The sequence below is a fragment of the Perca fluviatilis genome, chromosome 13, assembly GCF_010015445.1.
Source record: "Perca fluviatilis chromosome 13, GENO_Pfluv_1.0, whole genome shotgun sequence".
Lineage (NCBI taxonomy): Eukaryota > Metazoa > Chordata > Actinopteri > Perciformes > Percidae > Perca > Perca fluviatilis.
In genome coordinates this window covers 18,384,874-18,407,610 of record NC_053124.1, presented here as the reverse complement: position 1 = coordinate 18,407,610, position 22,737 = coordinate 18,384,874, and the positions used below count along the sequence as shown (strand labels likewise).

Below are 22,737 nucleotides of genomic sequence, written 5' to 3'. Positions count from 1 at the left end.
ATTAGAGCGTGTCTTCACTCCACAGTTCCAATTAAAGAACAAACAAATGCGTGTTATATGTATGACTCAATACAAATAAAAACCCTCATGCCAGATAAAAGGCTTTAATAAATTCTCTCAGTGAACCAGGTCATGGCTGGAAAGTGATGCGAGGACATGAGATACTGTACTGTGGAAAATCAAGTTCTATCAACTCAGAATAGCAAACACAGTTGTTTCATGATGAGTGAAATCAAGATGTTAACAGCAGAAATCCCTGGGCCTGTATGTGGTGTCCTCTCGGGACGCTGATTCACAGTTTGTGTGGCACATGACATCACTAATGATCAAGTGGGAGAGCTGATTTACATTCATGTTTAGCCAATCGTCCTGGTCCTCTCCGAGCTCAGGAGAAGTGTTAGAAACGTGTGTTAAATCCTCGTGTCCTCCCTTTGTGTACCAGAGGAAACCTTGGCTGTGTTCAGACTGGCTCTGTTTGCCCTTCACGTTTTATTTATCCTCCAATAGTAGCCCTGTGCATATCAGACAACTATGGTGAGAGTAACTGTTTAGAAGTTTAACAGAAAATAAGCATGTGAAGCTAGCCTGACATCGCCAGACCAAACTGCTGATGTAAAGGCCCTGACACACCAACCCGATAATCGGCCGTCGGACAATCTGGCGAGGTCAGTGACTTGAGTCTGTTCGGTGTGTTCCGTGCCGTCGTCCTTCATTTAGGCCTATTTGACATGTTGAATCGGAAGGCGGGCAGTCGGACTCAATGGCCAATCTGATTGGTGGAGCGCTAACCTGGAAATGACTAGCGGGATGAGCGTGACAAACGCCTCTCAAAATCTGACGAAAATCTTTTAAACTGACCTTTCTCGATCTGAAATGAAGACAGATTCAGCAACTGCATGGCCTATTTCTCGCTTATAATGTTTTCAGAAACACGTTTCGGTGATCTTCGTAAAATATGAGATCGTATTCCGAACGAAGCCGCCATTATGCATTTTTTGGGGCGACAATACAAATTAGCGCCGCCTGCTGTTATGGAGACGTATTACGTCTCGCGCAGAATGTACGCTCAAGACGGTGCCGCTTCGGTGTGTTCCGAGGCACTTTTTGGACCGCCTCGGGGAGCCGACTGATCAGTCCGACTGCCTTTTCTGCCAACGGTCGGCCGTCGGTTTGGTGCGTCAGGGGCTTAAGGGTCAGGGTTGCCAGAGCAATTACAACGTGAGCTTGCAGATTCGTCTGGTTCCAAGGCTAATGTGAAGCAGCACAAGACTGTCCAACTCAAGAAAACAGTTCTGTGATTGAAGATGTAACGCTGATATACAGTATACACATTTAATATTTAAAAGGTTTTGGTCTGTATGAAAGCAGCATTTTCCAGAAAATAGCCTACTGTATACAACCCTGCAATTATCAAAAGAAGCAGATTTTGAAAAGGTTTCCTAGAAACTTTCAAAACAAAAGCTTTGGAGTAACAAGATTAAGAGTCTACAGCCATGCTAGCAGCTCTGTGAGGCATCTTACTTTAGCAGGTTAGCATGCTAACATTTGCTAATTAGCACAAACATGAAGGTCATTAGTTTTTCAGGTATTTAGTCATAAACCCAAGTATTGGACAATTGTTGACCCGATTATGGTGCTGGAATGAAACGTTCATCTCATGATAATCCATCTAATGGTTGTTAAGATATACAAAATAACAGCCAGCGCAGTCTACAAAATAACAGCCAGCGCAGTCTCTTGCTTTGCTTTTATCTGTATTACAGAAAGGGGAGAGACTAGGTGTTACCTCTCAGGCAGAAACAATGAACAAGTGTTTAAATATTGACTCTGGCTCTGAAAGAGACACATTTATTTCACTCTCACCTCGGGTCAAGGCTGAACCTTGACTGTGTGTTTGCTCTGCCTATGTTCTGCTGATCTTGGCTGTTTTCCTGTAACTATCTAAGCATGGAGATAAGATTTTGACAGACTCTTAACAATGGGAAAAGGGATGGTTTTTATTCTGAATTGTGTTTTGAAATACAAGCTTTGGAATCGTGGCTGCAGCCGTGACACTTAGTATCAGTGGCTTAGTACTGTGGGTACAAAGCTTTGTACCTATATGACACAAAAAGGCATACATTCATATTCTGAACACAGTGTTAGACTACTTTATGATTGACTAAAATAATATAACGACAAAAACGGAAACCCATTGTAAACCATAAATGGCATCAAAATGGAGGCAGACAAAATAAGTGCTTATGAAAATAAGTTTGTAATATTTCTATATTTGTGCAATTTTCTAAACACTAACTAAATAATGAAACTGTTAATTTGATGAAGAAAAAATAAAATAGGAGCATGTTTGGCATCTGAGCTTTGCTGGTTAGACAAAGACGGAGAAATAAGGAGGGCAGGAGGTAAGGGAAAGGAGAAAAGGAAAGTTATACAGCAGGGAGGATTTCTCCTACAGCGAGCCAGAATAGACTCAAATATACGATCGACACAAGACCGCATGCCTGCACCCATCCCATGCTTTCAGTTTCCACACCAGTTAACAAGCGAGCACACGTGTCAGACAAAAAGACCAGACAATTAGATCACAAGAAAGGCTGTGGTAAGTCACTTGTTTCCAATAAAGGGAGACTGGCACACAAGAGTTTAGCGGGTGAGTGTTGACGGTCTAGGGGTTAGAAGGTCAAGTGAGGAGGAGTGGGTGGGAGGTCGGGAGGGGTCAGGCAAGTTTCAGTTTATCTCCTGGGTGGGCGAGCCTTCTGGCTGACTGAGCAAAGACTCGGTGGTGGCGCTTTCCTGCTCGCCAGGGTTACTGGTGGACGCTGATGGACTCATCTTGGTCTGAAGCAGGGGGAGGAGAAAAGACGAGGAAGAATAATTCAATTCTTGACTCCCATAACTTAAGTTAACAATGGGATTTATACAGACACAAAAAACCAACCACATTTAAAATTAAAATCTGTGGTAAAAGTCAAGGTTAACATAGTTACTTTTACCAGAGCTCAAATTTAAAATGCATCAATGTAATGTAAAAATCCATAAATACAAAACGTCCTATTAAAAAAACTATTTAAAGCAATACGTATGTAACCTTTGAAAGAAATAATAACACAATCTTCTGTTCAGCAAAAGTTACGTAGTCTCACTTTAAATGTTGATAGAAATAGTAGTTTAAAAGGTGAATTCCTGTTTTTATTGACACTAAAAGGAGTTGTATGAACAGTCTGTGACCTCTATGAATATTCGATAAAGCTATCAATAAAGATATTACATACTGATTGAAAGGATAATGTTTACTATTGAGTTAGGCTAAGGCACAAACCATCTGACCAGGTCGAGAAGACTTCAGTGAGCTGCCTGAGATCACTACACATTCCTACGCAAATACGCAATGGAACTAAACTAGTGACATTTCCGGTTTACATTCCTGGTGGATCTGTAAATTTAAAAGTATTAGTTCAAGGTGAGAGGAGCAGTTCTATACATAGTCCTCCTGGGCTTTAACACGCTGCCACTTAAAACATTTTGAAATGTGTGTTGCTGAAAATGCGGCCACTAGTCCAGTTTTTAATTCAGTTACCTTCAAAGTCTCCACTTTCTCCTCAAATGACTTGAAAGTTGGTGCATTCCTGTGAAAGAAAGAGACATAAAACAACAAAATCACATCCCGACCGACAGTCTTTGACTTTATCTGACATGCTTACAGTATACACCCTATACGTTTGGGAAAGTAAAGATGCAGACCACAAGGAAAACAGAAACACAGATGAGTGTGTTTTTTGGATATAGGTTAGAATGGTTTGCATGAATGGAATACATTTTATGTTTGAATTTCAAATAGAGCTGTAACATCATCAACTATATGGATTATCAATTAATTGTTTTAGTCTTCTATGACAGTAAAGTACATCTCATTGGTGTTTAGGATTGTTTATTGAACAAAAGCAATTTGAAGACATCCCCTTAAATTCTAGAAAACATTTTATGAGTTAATAATCCACAGATTCATTGATGAAAATAATTGCCGCTTTAATTTCACACATCCAGACCTGCATCTCATCAAACTCCCTAAGACCTGTAGAAATTGAGCACAAATGTGGTTAAAATTGGTGGAGAGACAGTGGTGTGTGATTATACCAATAAAGTACACCGGACAGAACGTATTTTTACGTTTCTGAATGTGGGTGTTTCCAAATTCACAGCTAACCGTTACTGCCTCTGGTTTCAAAGGTGCATTTTATCTCCATGTTTTTCAAGAGTTTTGCTAGACCTCCATCAGCTTGACGAAACAGAGGTCTGTCTAGGCAAGATTGTAAAAGCTGCAGCTTCACTGATAGCTCGAAATGTAGCTCTTGTGGCGGTCGCTCTTTTGGCAACCTCATGCATACTTGAAACCTATACAATCCATAACATGAAAATGCAGAACTAAAGCCGAACAAGTTTCTCTTTTCTGTGTAGAACAAACACACTGTGCAGCGTTTACCTCTCTCATATTTTATTCAACACGTTTAGCTCAGAGGGCACCACTGTGTGCCAGTCACTTTAACACAAACTTCCCCCTTACCTCATGACAGGCATACTAGCTGAATGTTGTAATGAGCGCATGCTATCCGACAGCATTGTGGAGAAGAAAGGGGGTCATTAGTGGTCATCTTAGCAAAGTGCTCACAGTTTTACACAGACCGAACAAAGGGAGAAACACAAAACATACAGTACAAACCCTAATGTATTCTACTTTAAGTTCAATCAGCATACAAGTGCTTTATCCCATTGAGATTGATTGTGTATTAACACAGTGGGTGTGTGCAAGCCCTTTGTATTATGGGGGAATATCTTGTACACACACACACACACACACCCTCCCTTTGACCCCTGCCCTGACCCCCCCCCCCCACTCACTATCCCACCCCCAAACCAGCTCTGTGTTGAGGCTCATCTGTGAGGCTGCATTTCACAGCACACTGGGGCTTTGAGGGGCCTAATAATCCTGTTTGCAGCTCAGTAATCCAGAGAGAAGACGGATGACAGGGGAGAAAACAGGATTAGGATCTGGGGGTCAACTGGAGCTCTATCTCAAATGGAACAAACTGTTGCTGTTTTTCTAAGCCTTGTTTAAACAGGAAATATTAACGATAATGTATTGGTAGGTATTAGAGTTGGCACTTTGAAAGCAGAATTTAAGGACAGAAAATCCATACAGTATATTAGATCTATGGCTACCATAATATAGCCATGTTATGGTAAGGAGAAGATAGTAACTGTAATGTGATTAGAATGGGCACTTAAAATTATAAGTGGTAGAATTGGTTATTAATGGAGGTACCTAATGGCATCAACACATCGCACCCACAACTGTATACACAAAACATACGCTATTACCACTACATTTATACATATATATGACTCTGGTTGCAGTTTAAGCAGTAGAATTTGGTAAATTACATACAGATTTTTTTTTTCTAACTGTTTTAGTGCCAAATGAAATATTTAGGGACTAAAATCTCACAGCCTAAATAAGGCCCTGACACACAAAGCCGTCGGCGGTTGTCGGCGTCGGCTGAACAGCCAGCATGCGCAAAACGTACGTGGTACTTGGCAGTTGGTTGTAGTCGGTTTGGTGTGTTCCAGTGCTAATTTTTGGCCCAGACAAAGGCGACGAGGGCCGACAAGAGGCGACGCCACAGGTGGCCGTCGGCGGCGGTAGTCAGCTGCCGTCAGCTTGGTGTGTCAGGGCCTTAACTAGCACTATCAGATCCCGGGCAATTTCTACGAAATACAATTTCAGGTTGCTCAGTGGAACAAAGGATACTGGGGTCTCTTAAAGGTCCCATGGCATTTAAATTTCACTTTGAGGTTTTTTAACATTAATATGAGTTCCCCCAGCCTGCCATGGTCCCCCAGTGGCTAGAAATGGCGATAGGTGTAAACCGAGCCCTGGGTATCCTGCTCTGGCTTTGAGAAAATGAAAGCTCAGATGGGCTGATCTGGAATCTTCTCCTTATGAGGTCATAAGGAGCAAGGTTACCTCCCCTTTCTCTGCTTTGCCCACCCAGAGAATTTGGCACACCCATGAGAAAGAGAGAGACATCATGGCTTTCAAACGAGCAAAGTGGCAGTTGGTCAAGGCCACAACCCCACCCTCCAACTTGACCCCACCCCCACCCCCACCGTCTCTCCTCCTCAACAGCATTTAAAGCTACAGACACAGAAATGGCACATCCTAAGGAAAGCTCATTGTGGGACTGGCTCTAGTGGCTGTAATTCTGCACCAAGGCTGAATTTCGGGAAAGAGACTTCAGATACAGTATTAGGGGACCACTAAGGCCTATATAAAAGCATCCAAAAAGCAGCATGTCATAGGACCTTTAAAGATTCGTTGCTTCACAAAATATCATTCATTCACTTTTAAAGTCACGCTGATGTCTCCTGTCTGACTCACCTGACATCCTCGAGCTTCCTGGTGATGGCTGAGCCCACATTGGTGAACGCTGCTGTGGCCTTCAGACTGGCCTGAGACAGTGTTTCAGACGTTCTCCTATAGCTGAAAGAGAGGAAGGGAGACCGAGAGAGAGAGAGTGAGGGAGAAGTGATGGGGATCCAAAAAGAGAAGCTCAAACACTGAAGATGGCATCAAAGTCTGAACTAAACTTCAATGTCTTTTTCATTTTAAAAAGCCTGAAAGGATCACAATGCTGCTTATATCCTAACCCATCAAACTGTTTCCCATATGCTGCAGGCAGCTGATCATGCTTTCAAGACATTCAGTAAAATAATAAAAAGAAACATTATCAAACAAGCAGCAGATACATTGTCTTGGAGAACTGCTGGATAATAAAGCTGTTGGCCATGAGGTCAAAGGACAAGTTACTACAAAAAAATATCTCATAAAAAGTGTAAATGCCTATACTCACGAGGCAAAAGCTTGATTGGCAAGGTGTCATAATTAGAAACTATGTAACAAGTGAAATATAGCGCACTCTCAGGTCAAATGTCAGCATACTGTGGTAGGTAAGCACTTACGCTGTGGAGGTGGTGACCTCCTGCCAGGTTTTGGTGAAGTTCTGTTTCAGCTCATTGAGAGGTGTGATGCCCAGCTTCCTCTTAATGTCCGCCAACTGCTTCTCCTTGGCTGCCAACACCTGGGACAGAGTCAGGATCTCATCCTCAACCTACACACACACACACACAAACACACACACACACAAACACACTTTTTTCGGTTTTAAATGTACACAATATGCTTAACCATTTATTTATTTATTTTTAGAGCTGCAAATCGATCTTCAAAAAATGAATCACAAACTATTTGGGTCCACAATCGTTTCTTATTTTAAACAAAAATGCTAAACATTCCTGAATCCAACTTCTCCAATGTGTGGATTTTCTGCTTTTCTCTTTCATTGTAAATTTAATATCTTTGGACTGTTGGTCAGATAAAACATGACACTGGAAGATGTCTACTTGGACACTGGAAAATTGTGTTTTGTTTTGGTTTAGGTTTGGTTTATGACATTTCATAAACCAAACGATTAGTTGATTAATCAAGAGGAATAAAGGCACTGCACCTGGCAGCTCCGGTTCTATAATTTGAGAGTTTAAATTTATTTTAATTTTTTTTTAGAAAAAGGCCAACTAATGTGAAATGTCAATCATTTTTTCATCGGTTGATGAATCACAACAAACAATATCACCCATACACTCTTGGCGAAGGAGCTGCTGTAAATATTAGCTGTCACGAGCATTATAAATCGTTATAAATGGTTGGGTCAGCTACAGGGGTAATAAGGGATCTGGAATGAGCATCTTGTTGCTATGGAAGGCTGTTATGTGAACAAAACCTGGCCTTGTTTGAAATTAAAAGATGCTCAAAGCATACATACGCTAGACTCAAAAACCACAATCAAATTGGTGTATACATATTGTAGCCATAACTTGACTGAACCAAGACCTGTTTAATCCCTGATCCCTCCTGTCCTGACCTTGACCAACTCTTCTTGTAGCTCCTGCCGCTCCTCCTCCGTCATGGCGGGGGGAGCAGAAGAGGGACCCACAGACGTTGCGGCATCTTCTCCCACCTCTGGGACCGAGTCCGGATGCTGCTGGGAACCTGGAAGGTAAAATATTTTCTTTTTTAGATCCATTCATACCTCTCACTTTGGCGAGTCGTGTCCGCTTTGAGGCTGGAGTCTCATCTTTTTGATAGACAGGTGTATATGTTTGTGCCCATGTTTGCTATGTGATGGGAGGGGAGGCTGATGTTGGTTGTCAAACTCTGCTCAGTTGTCATGCTGCTCCCCTGGAGGATGAGGAGAAAAAAGCAAGCTGGTAGTAGGTGAATATGTGAAACGTAGCAGAGAGTAGGACTAGGAGAATTAAGGATGCTTAAGATGCTGTTTGATGATAGATGGCAACCAAGAGGGACAAGGAAAACACTTTATCCCTCTCACGTGCATAGTCATATTTTCACTCCACACACATACAGTATACAGTAAACACACTTGTCTTTGATGTTGTCGTCCCTGGCAGAGCTGTACCCAGTAGGAGCAGCAGTGCATCAATAATACAGATAACTTTCTAGGTGGAGACACCCAGGGCTCAGACAGCATGAGAGAAAAGCAAAAGGAGTTGTGTCTGTCAAAAGGACAGCGGGGGAGGATGTACTGGGCCAGAACTGAGCTGGAACAGGGAAACACATGTGTCTCTGAAGTCATGTTTATTTTCATCTGGTCTTTCAAGGATTCAAAATATAGAAACAAGGACAAAAATAGGATGGAGTACAAAATAAGGAGGGAACCCACACAAAACAGTGTGAGGGGAGGATTAAAAAAAGGCAGTACTAGAGAAATAAAATTGGGACTATACTGTGCCATTACCTCAGCAAGGGGAGAGGCAGTACTGAAGTTTAGAGTGAGAAGAGGCCAAAATAGACCTGAGAGTAGATTTTATTAATGCACTGGCCCTGTAAATAACATTTAACTTCTGAACTCACTAACATCATGGTACTAGAAAGAATACTTGGGTTGGCCTGGTACATTGTCCCTTGTAATGCAGTAGGCTAGTAAGCTAAATAGCACGGTTTAATTACCCATCGAATGAAAAAGAATTTGCCTGGTAGTTGTTGGTTATCATCTTATTCAGAAAATGGTATGTACATTAAATTTCATGGAAAAGGTCGACATTTTGGGAAATATGTTTATTCACTTTTCCTGCCGATAGATGAATGTGAAGCTAACGCCAGCAGCTGGTTAGCTTAGCTTAAAATCTGCCTACCAGCATCGCTAGGTTCTTGTAACTTTGGCACCTTTTCTCGTTTTTCTCCCTCTTACACACCAAAACAATACTTTAAAAACTGAGACAGCATGTTGGCCGAGGACAGAGATACCAGAATCACAAGCCGCTAGCAATATATATCCCATGAAGACTAGAATGGAACTGCCTCATAGCTGTCTGGAGAGCTGCTCAAAAAGTTTCTTAGCCTTCCAATCACAAGGTGTTAACATAAACTCAGGACTGGGCTGTGCCATTACTAGCTCTAACATGAATTAATACCATGGGAATAAGAAGCGCTGATTGGATACGTCTCCAGTGAAAATATTTATATGTCAAAACATGCACGAGATCCCCAAAAACAAATGTGTAAATCATTTTACAGAGGAAATACCGTAGAGGCGGCATTACAGTAAATAAGTTGCAAATTGTCTTTTCAGCCTTTAGCCCTGCTCACACCCCCCACCCCATATTAAATAGTACTTTTATTTTGATAACCTACATTATGTTGCTTTTTTGTAAGATTACAGTGAACAGCTTCTGTAGGCTGAGACCTCTTCTTAGTTATCTGCTATGTACAACACACACTCACATCCTCCGCCCGGCCTCTCCCTTGTGCTTACCTCTGGTTTTAACAGCTGGCGAGCTGGGCGGCGTGTCACTGTAGGCCGGGGAGAGGTAGAGGTAGCTGGCGTTGACTCCTTGTTCAAAGTCAAACGGAGAGTGGTATTCCTCCAGGGGCTCCATGTTTACAGCTTGGAGTGCGTTTGTCTACCACTACCTAAGCAAAGCCAAGCCGAGTGCTGATTGATTGTCTGCATGTGATCCAGGCGCGTGTTGGCTCTGTGTCTCCTTGTTTACAGCGTCCTGGACTCTTGTGGCGTGTGCGACAGCGGGACACAATATCCAAGTATGTGTGTACGTGGGAGGAGGTTTTGTATTGGCTTTCAGGTGGTTAAAGTGAGAGTACAGTGAAGCAGGATTCCATTTTCTGTTTCTGCAGCAGGCCAAGGCGTTGTATACCCTCTGCTCCTTCCTTGCTGTTAATAAGTTACCTGTCCTTTCAGGCAGCTGTTACACACTCTCTCTCCACACACACACACACACACACACACACACACACACACACACACACACACACACACACACACACACACACACACACACACACACACACACACACACACACACACACACACACACACACACACACACACACACACACACACACTTCCTCTCGGTAATCCCAAAGGTCAATTCTCAATCCATCCTCCAGACATCCATTTTCACAATCAGCGTTGTTTTCAGATGCTAGCCACTGTAAGTGCTGCCATGATACTGCGTGACACTCCGGTTTCAATAGTCTCAGGTCTCTCTGTCAATTCCCTCCCTCACTTTCTGTCGTCAAGCTTATCCAAGGAGGAAATAAAAGAGGTCCCATTTGTGTGGGCTGGTCACATGATGTGTGTGTGGCGGGGGGAATAGCATTGGCTGAAAAGCATAATCTGCAGTGTCCCAGATTACAGCTAAACACTAATCCAGGGTTGCCAGTCCACCTTGGAGCCGCAGTAATGCGAGCCAGCTAGAATGGAGTGGCGAGGATGCTAGAGGCTACACTTGGTTTGTGTTTACTTGAAGAAAAGTGCTCTGTGCGGTAAAGAGAGCATGCACATGTACAAGTGCCACTGTGTGTGTTTGTGTGTTCATACTAGGGCTGCAAGTAAGGATTCTTTAGTAAATCAGATTATTTTCTTAGTTGGTCGTAAATGTCATTATACATTAGAAAATCCACATCACAATTTCTGAACCCAAGTTGATTTAAATAGTTTGTTTTGCCTGTCCAACAATCCAAAAAAAAGGCTAACGACTGTGTCATAACCAGAGGTTAAATTGGGCCGGAGCGCAGCTCCGCCTCCTCAGGTCCACAACACACCCTGCCGGAGCTTCAGCCCCGAATGTATTTTGAAAAGCTGGCTGACAAATATGAAACCAGACGTCGCTTTGTGTCCACTGTCGCTGTAAAAAGCTGCGCAGCTTCAGGTTTCTGGATGAGCTCTGCTGGCGACATGCTGCGGCAGATATGCCGCGTTTGTGCTCCTTGCATTTCTGCCATAAGTTTTTTGGTTTCCACCTCCAACGTAGAGCAGCGTTCAGCCTCTTCCCTAAACGTCTCAAACAGGGCTCTGTGTCTGTCAGACGGTCTGAGATCTAGCCTACCGTATCAGCAGAGCGATCACGTACTGCACAGCAGACTATGGTGCGGGTATAGATTATTTTCTGAAAGATAGTGACTTTATTCTCGTAATAGCTAATAGCCTATTATAACTTTATTTTTCACAAAATATCAAGACTCCTCCAAATCTCAGAGAGCACAGATGGGATGAGTTATATTTTGAATGTGCACAAAGTTTTGGACATGAGGAGAAATCTTGCTCAAACATCTGAAATATTACAGTTCAGAGGTTTTTTAATAAATTAGTAGGGGTGGTACGGTTCATGAAAAAACACCCGAACCGCTCGGTTCGCTAGTCTCGGTTCGGAGCATGTGTGTACCGCACGGTTCGTCAGTACACTGTTAATGTGCACTAACCTCTTACTGCCGTAGTGCCCACTTTCGACCCCTATGTTAAAACACTTACTGGAAATGACGAGCAGGATGGGCGTGACAAACGCAACCCATGGCAGCTGATTGGACGATTGCGTCACATGGGTCTGGCTCGGTCTGGCTGGTCCCAAATTTCAAAACAGACTGTCATGTTCAGAATACGATCTCATATTGTACTAAAATAGTTCACCGAAACGTGTTTCTGAAAACATTTTAAGCGAGAAATAGGCCATGCAGTTGCTGAATCTGTCTTCATTTCAGATCGACAAAGGTCAGTTTAAAAGATTTTCATCAGATTTTGAGAGACACCGAGCCGACCGCTCCTCAAGTGGAGTGGGGTGCCGCTGCAGGTCACGTCACGTCACCTGCAGAAATGTCAGGTGGGAGAGAGGCTGCCCAGAGCTGGAGGATGCGCCAGCGTCGTTTATAGTCTGGTGTGTGGGAACATTTTGGATTTCACGTTACCTATGATGAAATAAAACAATATAGAACTGCCACTGTGTGCACGTTTTGTGCAACATGCATTCAATATGCTAATTTTAGCTATATGCTGAAGTATATTCTGGAGTGTTAAAGAAAAAATAAGAACCGTACTGAACCGAAAACCGTGACCCTAAAACCGTGATACGAACCGAACCATGGGTTTTGTGAACCGTACCACCCCTATAAATTAGATGAATAATGTTTCACTGAGGTGAATAATTGTCATATGCACATATACGGAGGTTACTTCCTCAACAAAAGATGCAAAAGAGGGAAGGATAAATGATGCCTAAGCTACGTGTGTGCTGACTCAGATATAATTAGAAAAGTCGATCTAAAGGAGAATAAATAGATGAAAGCAATACAGAATGCCCGAGAGCCTTAGTGCAATATATTCCATTATGTTTTTATATTTGGATTGTAATGTTTCCCTTTACATGAAGACATTTCAGGCATATTTATTCAGAAACAGGTAGAAATGGGTGCATAAAAATTCACCAAAATGCAAGAAATGAAGTGTTTAATGGTAAACAAAATCATAAGTCACTACACAAATCTGGAAGCAAAATCTTGGCCTTTGGGTTGCCAGGCCAGTTATGACTAGACCAAATGTTGGTGCCATCTAACAAACTGGAAGCTAAAATGAACATACACTGGCTATTAACAAGATGTTTACATATTTGCCAACCAATATTTTCAAACATGTTCGATTTCATACATTTTCTGAGGGTGAAATCCCTTGCCTGCCTGTTAACATTAGCCTATAAAAAGGTAAAAAAAATATTAATAAAGTAAGTGAATTGTAAAGTATTTCTCTTTGTTTGAATAATTAATCAACCCTACCTTACACATTAATACTGGAAAAAGAGCCCCTTTGGTGTAAAAACACCAAAGGTGTAAGTGATTTTGAATAATGACAATTTCCCGTAAATAAGGGCTCCCCCTCCCTACAAAAGCCAGTTTAACCACTGGTCATAACCACGCGACTTACTGTAGAGGAATTACCGCACAGTACAGGAGAAGCTCGCAGGCAGTTTCGACTTACATTAGCTGTTTAGTTTGATTACTAATGTTAACTAGCATTTTAGTTAGCAATAATTAGCCTATGTCTACATTATCTCCTTACATATACCTAGGCTCTCCGTCTCTGCAAGATTGGGAATGATTGAGATTTCTCTTGGCACAGCTACCAGAAGATATACAACTTTCAGACAGGTTGCTCACGTCACATTTATATCTTCAAGCTCAGTTTGCAGCTGCGCAGTTAACGCTCAGCCCTCACTGGAAAAGTGCTTCTAATAGACTTCACTGATCGCTGTCCAGAGCAACGGGATCTGTTGGTCCATTTATTTTACTGTCTGTGCTATATACATACTGTATGTGCATATAGGAATGAAATTGTGAAATGTAGTCCAGTTTATTGTCCAGGGAGCGGACATTCACTGAGCTGGTCTGCTGGGGTTAGCCTAACCCTAGCTCACGGCTGTGGCTAATTCAAGTTCATGTATGTTTATGTAGTTAGCTAGAACTTTTAATCACAGTAGGTCATCTCGAAAGGCTTTACAAAGAAACCGGGACACTCATTCACATATGCTATTGGATGAAATGATTGATTAAATGTTACTGTATGAAGCCACTCCATGCCTGTGCTCACCTGATAGGTGGGGCTAGACAGAGAGGGGATAGGGAGAGCTGTAGGAAGAGGGCTTGCTTTACTTCAAATTCCAGTGTATTTTAGAATTTCCTGCAGCTTTCACTTGGTCACAAGAACACAGTATATAATCACTCAACCAGATAAAACATCATCCTGGCAAATTCTGAAAGTAGTCTTCATGTCAGGTCACGCTAAAGCATTTGAAGGAGAGATATGAGGCAGGAATTCAAGCTGCACGAAGAGAGGAAATATGCAAGAATAGGTCATGCCTCATTTCATTTAGACATTCACGGAGTGTCATTAGACAGCAAGCTTATGCAAGCACCTGCTGATACTCTCAATGCTGCAGTGAAGTGAAAAGGCCTGGTGACATTCCAGCGCTAATTTTATTGGATGTAGATGCTACTAAGAATTTAACATTGCCCTGTAAAAACCATAAGGTTAGGAAGAAACTCATTGTGAGCATAAAAGTTGTCAAAAAAGTGAGAGTACAGTGGAGCTGTATTGATCAGGATTATTTCAAGTTCTGAGTAGGAAGCATGACTACAATTTGAATGTGAACTTGTCCTAAAATTATTCGGTGATCTCTTATAAGGACAAAACACCTAGGTGCCAAAATCAACACAGAAGTTTGCTCCGGGTTGAAAACTGACTGCTAAAAAAGAACTGTAAGGATAGAAAAGGCAGCAAATCAAGCACCCACAAAGTCAGTCATTCATGAAAAAAAAAAAAAGATTCAACTGGATTTTGACTCATGCTATCACTCTCCATTACTGAAAAGGAAAAGCTATGGTTTTGACAATGTTAACATCAATGTGTGAAAGCTAATGAGAAAAAACAAACATATGGGGCCTCATTTATAAAACTGTGCGGCGAATTTGCATCAGAAGTGGTGTACGGACAAAACATAGGATGTGAGTATGCACAAAAATATTGTGCACACACACGTCCTATGCCGGTTTCCCTTTAGAAATTACATTTGACTCTTAATGTGGCGCAGCTTTGGCGGCTTTACTGTATGTCACGCCCATAGTTTCCCTTAAATAGTCAGTGAAATGCCCCAAATTAACATTCATTCATTTCATTCTGACATCATGAGGAAAACAAAGCAAAGGACTTTCACTCAATGTGAAGTTGTAGTTCTTGTTAGAACCCAGTAGGTGGAAAAGAGGAAAATATGTTTGGACTGGACAGTGTGGGCATTACTAATGCCAAAAAAGCTGTAGAGTGACAACATGTTGCAGACGCAGTTAAGCCTCATGAGGTCGGACCGTGGCCCAAATTAAAAAAAGAAATGGTCCGATATTAAAGGTCCCATGACCTTGGTTTTTGGATGCTTTAATATAGGCCTTAGTCGTCCCCTAATGCTGTATCTGAAGTCTCTTTCACCAATTCAGCCTTGGTGCAGAATTACAGCCACTAGAGCCAGTCCCACAATGAGCTTTCCTTAGGATGTGCCATTTCTGTGTCTGTAGCTATTGAGGAGGAGAGAGGGGGGCAAGGTGGAGGGTGGGGGGTGTGGCCTTGACCAACTGCCACTTTGCTTGTTTGCAAGCCATGATGTCTCTCTCATGGGTGGGCCAAATTCTCTGGGTGGGCAAAGCAGAGAAAGGGGAGGTAATCTTGCTCCTTATGACCTCATAAGGAGCAGATTCCAGATCGGCCCATCTGAGCTTTCATTTTCTCAAAGGCAGAGCAGGATACCCAGGGCTCGGTTTACACCTATCGCCATTTCTAGCCACTGGGGGACCATAGGCAGGCTGGGGGAACTCACATTAATGTTAAAAAACCTCAAAGTGAAATTTTCATGCCATGGGACCTTTAAAGTTGATGCAAAAAAAACGCCTAGCGCTACACCGAGAAAGTGTTTTTGCCATGGGACACCGGAGTTGACCCCTCTTGAAGTGGGACAGGCACGGCGTGGTTTCTCCAAGTGCTCCTCTCTGTAGCTTTTATATAAATCCTAATTCTTGCGTAGAGAGAGCGACATACGTCTTCTTTTGTGCGTACGCCATGTTTATAAATGAGTCCCCGGATCATTACAGAAATGTTCACAACCATTAAGCCAACTTTGAAACGCTCTCAGATGGACCTTTTTCTGTACACTGACTTCCTGTCCACCACTCCTCTGTGGTTAAGAGCCAGACAAGCATGATTGTGTGATCTTCTCCAGGAAATACTTCACATTAAGAGAGGAGGATGGGACGCTATCTTGGAACAATTGAAGCACTGGGGGACAAATTCCACAACTGTGTCAAAGTGAGGAGAATGGAGTTTTCAATTTTAAACTTAAGATGCAGGATGTGTGTACATTTTGTATACAAAATATCAACCTTTCATATTTTTTTATATATACGTAATGACAGAAGTGATGATGTTCTGTACAATCCAAATCACTTGGGTCACACACCATAACATGTGAGGCTTACTAATGTAGTTGTGCTGAGAGTCTCACATAGACAGATTTGGATAGATGATCAAATATTATGAATACAAATTCTACAAATATCACAAATTTGATTGATTTTTCTTGGATTGGATTGTTTTATTTGATTTATAAACACAAACAACCCATGGTCCCCATCCACCCAGACTGTAACCAGGAACAAACCATTTTCAAGTGGTTAATGAACCACTGCATGGAATCCATTACCCTACTATTCATGGCATACCCTGTCACATGATTAGCCTAAAACAAGAATCATGAGACATAGACGACTGGGGGTGCAGCGAGAGTGCCAACAAAATTCACATGACGTGTATCATGGAAAAACAGTAAAAAGAGCAAAGAGTGGCTACACCTCAGAGGGAACACAGATACTGTACATGTGCCGTACAGTAAATATACGCTGGTTTCACAGTGGCACTACGTCTACACTATGCTAGGCGGCTGCTAGCTGTAACTTCATATTTACCGTACTGACACAAAAAAGGTATCAATATTCTTATCTAAATCTCGGCAAGAAAGCAAATAAGCATATTCCCCAAAATGTTGAACTATCCCTTTAAACAAGGTGAACATATTAAGTCATGTTAATTCTTCAAACACAAAGTCTGACAAATGCAGACTTATCAGTCCCCTCCAGGATTTCACCATGTTGCTATCACGCCAATTCACGCAAATTCAACAAATCACCGTGAATTTAGTGCGACTCACAATTTTGACCAATCACCGCAACTTTTCCACAAATTTGACCAATAACCTGAAGTTTCCCACGACTTCAACCAATCCCAGCAGTCCCACGTGCACTCTGAGAGCCACTGACTGACCTAAGCGGGAGTGAGAACGGGTGATAATTTCCTTGTTTTTGATATGAAGACGAGACGGGTGTGACTCGACTCAAGTGCATTGATAAGTTAAAGTCCAATAAGTACTTTATCAAACTGTATGAATGTGTGTCCCAGCCCAGGATAGGAAACTAACTAACTACGTAAAGATCAACAAGCCACTGACACATATGTTCAAATTTGATTCATTCAATAAATTATTATTTTTTTGTCTAAAATCCACCAGCCATTTTCATATTATATTAACATTTGCAGCATCTGAGCCTTTTTTGTAAGGTTACTAGGAAATCTTTACAAAAGCTCCCGCAAAATCAGGCATTTTGGGCCGCAACAATCTCCAAAAAAGTCCGAAATCCTGGAGGGACTGACTTATCCCAGATATACAAGGGACCCTGATGTTGAAGAAAACGACGCCTATTTTTCGTGCGACACGCAAGCATGTTGGAAGCGTTTCCAGGCAAAATAGAATAGGAAAAGATGTTTATATGTCATTTTGACACAAATACATATTAGTAAATAACATTTTGATGTTTGAAAGTCTCTAGGTTTTGACATAAATGCAGATATAAATGTAATTTAAAAAAATAATAATAAATAATTATCAATTTTGAAATATTGCACCTGTCAATACAGAACGAAATATTCTGAAGCCTATTTTGCCGTCAATACTGCAGACAAGGCTCGCAGCAGCAGCGTCGCGTCAGACACGTTTCTGGTGTGTAAAGACAGAAAAATCCATGCAGCTGACATGCAACAGAAACGCCACGCTCACGCCACGCAGCCAGTGTGTAGCCAGCGTTATCCTCATACAATGTGCACAGTCCCCCCACGGTCACATGAATTAAAAAATAAAATGTCTGCAGTTATAATACAGGAGGACCTGCTTTGTTTCAATCACATCTTAGTCAAGCTCATGTTCAAGACACTCCCACCAGCTACTATTAATTAAACAGGAATTTAAAAGTTAGATTTTACCCAATTGTCTTAAAATTGGCACCCTGTGCTTTAGATTTTGACTGCCTTGTTTCAAAATAAAAAAAATAAAAAGAATTAGTGATTTAAAAACAAAAAGGGACTGAATGAATAACTAAATCTTAGGTTAAGTTAAGGGTTGCTCCTTTATACCCCCTGTGCCCCATTTGACAGTGAGGCCCAAAGTTTCTCTCTATAGTGTTATGTTAAAAGATACTCCGTCTGATGCCACAGCTACTAGACAGGTGAGACCTCTGCTTGGCCAAATCTCACAGGTTCATGAAAAATTCTCCCAAAAGAAGACATACAATGACAAGAAATGAAATGGATTAAAGACTACATGTTTGTGCTACATGAAATAATTTACACAAACATGATACATAACTTATAAGTAGCTATATGCATGTGCCTATACTGTATTCGGGTTATAAAAGGTACAACTTGTCTTGTCTTGTCACAGTGATTTCCATTACTCTCACTCATTGCTGCAGTAAGCTGAGCATAGTGCAGAAGCTTTAAAGGGTGGAACTATTCAGCCCATTATATAGAACATAGGGAACATTTTATACCACAGATGATATACATACACTAACTTTCATTCATGTAACAATCAGCTTAAAGATCAAAAGTTTGCAAATAGACAGGGGGATTTCCCTTTCATCTTTGAGATGAAATGCGTCAATCCAGGAGTGAGCTTGTGAGATGGCTAGGATGGCGGCGTTTAAAAAAATTTCATATAAACGGTTTGCCAGATTGGATGTATACTAGAAAATGGGCAAAGTACCTGAACTTTCTGGAGGGCTCTTAAAAACCTTTGTGCTGGGAAAAGACGTGTATGATGGTGTTGTCATTTATACATAAGTTTATTTGGTTTATTGTCTATTTTGTTACTATTTTGTTGAATGGTCTGGAATATTGTAGTTACTGTGTCATCTTTTCTTGATTTTTGTCTGGGTGGGTGGGAATTTGTTCATGTTGCGAGTTGTATTTTGTTAAAAAAAAATTGTTAATCACAAAAAAACAACATACATGGACATATTTTGAAAGTATGATTTTGTTCTGGCGAAAAACATTTCTAACACAAACAACTCAGCTGCTGTAGACGGTTGGGGGGGTGGGGGTGGGGCTGTTATCTGGACAGACTTCTCCTGACTGTCCACACAGCTGAAAGCAGAGTTGTGCCTCACTGAAATCTAATAAGGCAGAAATGTTGGCCACTGATCATGATCCATCTCATTAGATGTCTGAGTTGAAAAACAAGATAGATTGGTAAGCCTGACTGTAAGCTTCTATCAAGGAGGCAGAAAATAACAGAAACAGGCTACATCCAAAAAGGTACAGATCATGTGTGACTTTTCTTGTCAAGCTACAAAATTCCAATTTTTTTTATGTAGATACATGAAGTGAGGTATTCAAAAGCATTTTAATGGAATAATGCCTTAAGGGGAATTGCAATAACACTGGAATAAATTCCTCAGAAAGAAAGATTATTTTTAGCAATTAAATCAGGCATATGTGAATTTTTGAAAAATAGTACAAGTGGAGCATGAGGCCTCAACATTAAATGTGTGGTTTTATTTACAGACATTTACACTGTAAGTAAAAATGCATACAATTACCACAAATGCTAACAAATCAATCACGTTTTCCACAATATATCACATGGCCAAACTATGCGCTAGTCCCTAAATACATCCTCAAATTCCAGACACTGTACTATAAGGCTAGAACTACTGAAGCAAAGAAATTCCAACTCAAGCAAAAAAAAAGGACCCATATGATCTGAAGTTCCTATGGGAAAATCCATTCAACAAAGATGACTTTGACAACAAAGTCATCTATGTACACACAAGCAGAGGAAAGCAGACTCCACTCCCCTGACAGCCCCTTTGAAAAGCACCGGTCAGAACACTCACTATGCACACTGACCTCCCTCCTTCTAAAACCTGCTAACCTAGCTCCTTCTCATCCTGTTATTTGTAATTTTTACCTGAAATAGCACACTGATTGTGGAAGAAACTCATTCAACAAAATCAAAGGGGAGATCTGTAATGATACGATATGCTTCAAAGTGCCTTTTAGTCTCAAATACTGTTGACTGAGCAGGCTGAAATCCAACAGGTGACAGTGACAAGGAAAACCCTTAACAAGGACGCAGATACAGATGGTGCCGGGATACAGCAAACATAGAGACATGCATAAAAGCGTGACAATTGAAGGAACTTCACCGTCTGTTGCCATAGAGTGTGACTATATAAAAAGAGAACTAATCAGTTCCTATGATGATATTTGGTACACAATAACAACTAGGAAGGATGAAGATGTACTTCTGCTACATGACAGAAGGCCATAACTGTTTTTCTATCAGTGTTTTCAAGGCCACATAAGGCCACAAAAAGAAAAGATATTTGCTACCTGAACTGTTGGTACATCAATTGAACACACAGCAAAAAATAATGTAATGTTTTAAGGGAAAACCTAGAGATATTGTAAAGCACAGAAAACCTACACTACCAAAGAGAAACCATGGTCACAAGACAAGCAGCCAGACAAGTAGAGACAATTTGCTTTAAAATACATTGAGATGACATAGAGACTGACAGGACTGTCTGGCTAACATCTGTCTGGATTTAATAAACACACATTATCAACTAGCATCAGGTTACATCTGTCAATATATAAAATATGATGCGCCTTTCCATAAAGTATACACTATTTTTCACCTTAAGGCCAAAAAACACAAAATACAGCATGCAGACATCAGGAAATGACATGTCTGCAGGGGGTTTATGCTGGCAGGAAATGAGGTAAGGGCTGTGCCTTGTTTACCTGGCATCCCCTTGAGGTGAACAAATAAAGCTCTGTCACTTGCTTCTTTCCACAATAACTACAAGGTCATGTTACAAGAAAAGAGTTTTTTTAATCAACTAAACGGAGTCTTATACCAGCTTTATTTCTTGCAAATTTCAAATTTTCTTGAACTGCAGCAAAACAGATTAGAAGCAGCTATCACAATAGGCAAGTACATGTACACAATACTGGAGGATGGGTGGGGAAGTGGTGTCGAGGTATGAGAGAGCAGATGGCTGACTAGCAGGAATGGATGGAAAAGTTCAGGTAGGTGTAGGAGAGGAAACAAGTCAGGAACGGTAGAATGCATTCACAGCATATCTGTGGTTTAGCTAACCACTCACCTCCTCTCTTTATATCTAAATACTGGTCCCACACGTGTGCCTGTTTGACTTAACTAACAAACCTGACAGCCTTCCAACATATACTGATAGGTAGGTATGTGCTACTAGAAAACAAGTAATAAACTGTCCAACGGGTGTAACCTATTTGTAAATATATACAGAACATTCATTTTTCACCACAACTGATTACAATCCCAATACCACCTCATCAAATTGTTTAATTTCATCAAATCTACACTAAAATTTACCTGTCAGTGCCTGTCAAACTTTTGGCCCAATTATTGTTTACTTTAATGAAAATGACTTCCTCGTTTATATTTTACTGAAGTAACGTTGGCTCAACGTCTGGTTACATGTTGTAATGTATGTTGTGTAATATTCTACTTCCTTGATATTTTTGGCACTATCTTCATGTATCCGAAATATTTATTTTTATTTAAATCATTGTTATCTCTGTCACAAAAATGCACTTTATCTGAGTTTGAAAAGTAGCATATGTTCTCAACGGACTTCAGTTACTGCGCAAAGTTAGCTAGTTTGCTAACTTTAATGCGAGACAAAAGTAGTTTTTCGGTAACAACATAGTCACTGAGAGAAATTTCAGCAAATGAATTACCTTTCTCTGCATCCTCCATTGTAACGTTACTGCTGAGCTTTGTTGTTTCTCGTAGTTTTTTATGTTCAGAGTCTGCAGGTTGTTCACTTGGCTGCTGCAGATCGTCCTGCTCTCTCATGTTGCTGCTGCCAGGAAGCACGCCGTACGGGGTGGGGTTCGCTGTGACGTCAGCACGCAGCAGTGTAAACAGAGGCAAGCACGTGGATCAAGTTTTACACCATCAACAAGTCTGAACTGCATGACGGCACGTCATTATTTGATTGTTCTTTTGACTGTACACAAATTTAAACATGCATATCTGTCATACCTCAGTTATACATAGTTGTATATAAAATGGTAGTGTTCACACTTCCTCCAAGTTCTACACATGTAAAACAAAAGAGGTAGGCTATTTTTAAAATAATACAGAAATCCTTGTTAAGATATAGTCTTAGCTAACACATCATACATAGAAAAGTCTATTGCATACTATTCCCCAGGGCTGTGGAGATAAGCACATACAAACCTGCTTTTGGAGAGACAGAGACATTTGTGGTGTGCCATATTTTATGTAGATTAAGTTTTAACCCATTGTAATTGTATACAGAAGGTACAATATCAATGAAAGGAATGTTTGGAATGCCGCTTTTATATGCATATCAATTTTTATTATTTTTGTTGT

The 22,737-nt window shown here is 41.0% G+C and overlaps 1 protein-coding gene across 4 annotated transcripts; it reads right to left on the bottom strand.

The window, feature by feature from the left end:
• Nucleotides 1-1,976: 1,976 nt before the first annotated feature.
• Nucleotides 1,977-22,256, bottom strand: tpd52 (tumor protein D52). 4 transcript variants are annotated; one of them, XM_039820174.1, is made up of 7 exons: nucleotides 22,077-22,256; nucleotides 7,977-8,104; nucleotides 7,018-7,166; nucleotides 6,437-6,538; nucleotides 4,562-4,603; nucleotides 3,578-3,626; nucleotides 1,977-2,838 (listed from the first exon to the last, which is right to left on the bottom strand). In XM_039820174.1, the coding sequence occupies exons 1-7, from the start codon at nucleotides 22,192-22,194 to the stop codon at nucleotides 2,728-2,730; spliced, it is 699 nt and encodes a 232-aa protein (XP_039676108.1). In that variant the 5' UTR covers nucleotides 22,195-22,256; the 3' UTR covers nucleotides 1,977-2,727. The 4 variants fall into 4 exon arrangements, with proteins under 4 accessions (XP_039676108.1, XP_039676107.1, XP_039676110.1 ...); XM_039820173.1 differs by lacking the exon at nucleotides 22,077-22,256 and adding an exon at nucleotides 9,888-10,395; XM_039820176.1 differs by lacking the exon at nucleotides 4,562-4,603 and having other exon boundaries at nucleotides 22,077-22,231.
• Nucleotides 22,257-22,737: the final 481 nt, after the last annotated feature.

What these genes read in the sequence shown, in the direction of transcription:
- tpd52 (XM_039820173.1), bottom strand. Translation starts at nt 10,011, where the DNA reads ATGGAGCCCCTGGAGGAATACCACTCTCCGTTTGACTTTGAACAAGGA. An exon ending in AGGAAGCTCGAGGATGTCAG is followed by an intron (nt 4,604 to 6,436) that starts GTGAGTCAGACA and finishes GCTGTCGGATAG; the next exon opens with CATGCGCTCATTACAACATT. An exon ending in AGAAAGTGGAGACTTTGAAG is followed by an intron (nt 2,839 to 3,577) that starts GTAACTGAATTA and finishes CCCCTGCTTCAG; the next exon opens with ACCAAGATGAGTCCATCAGC.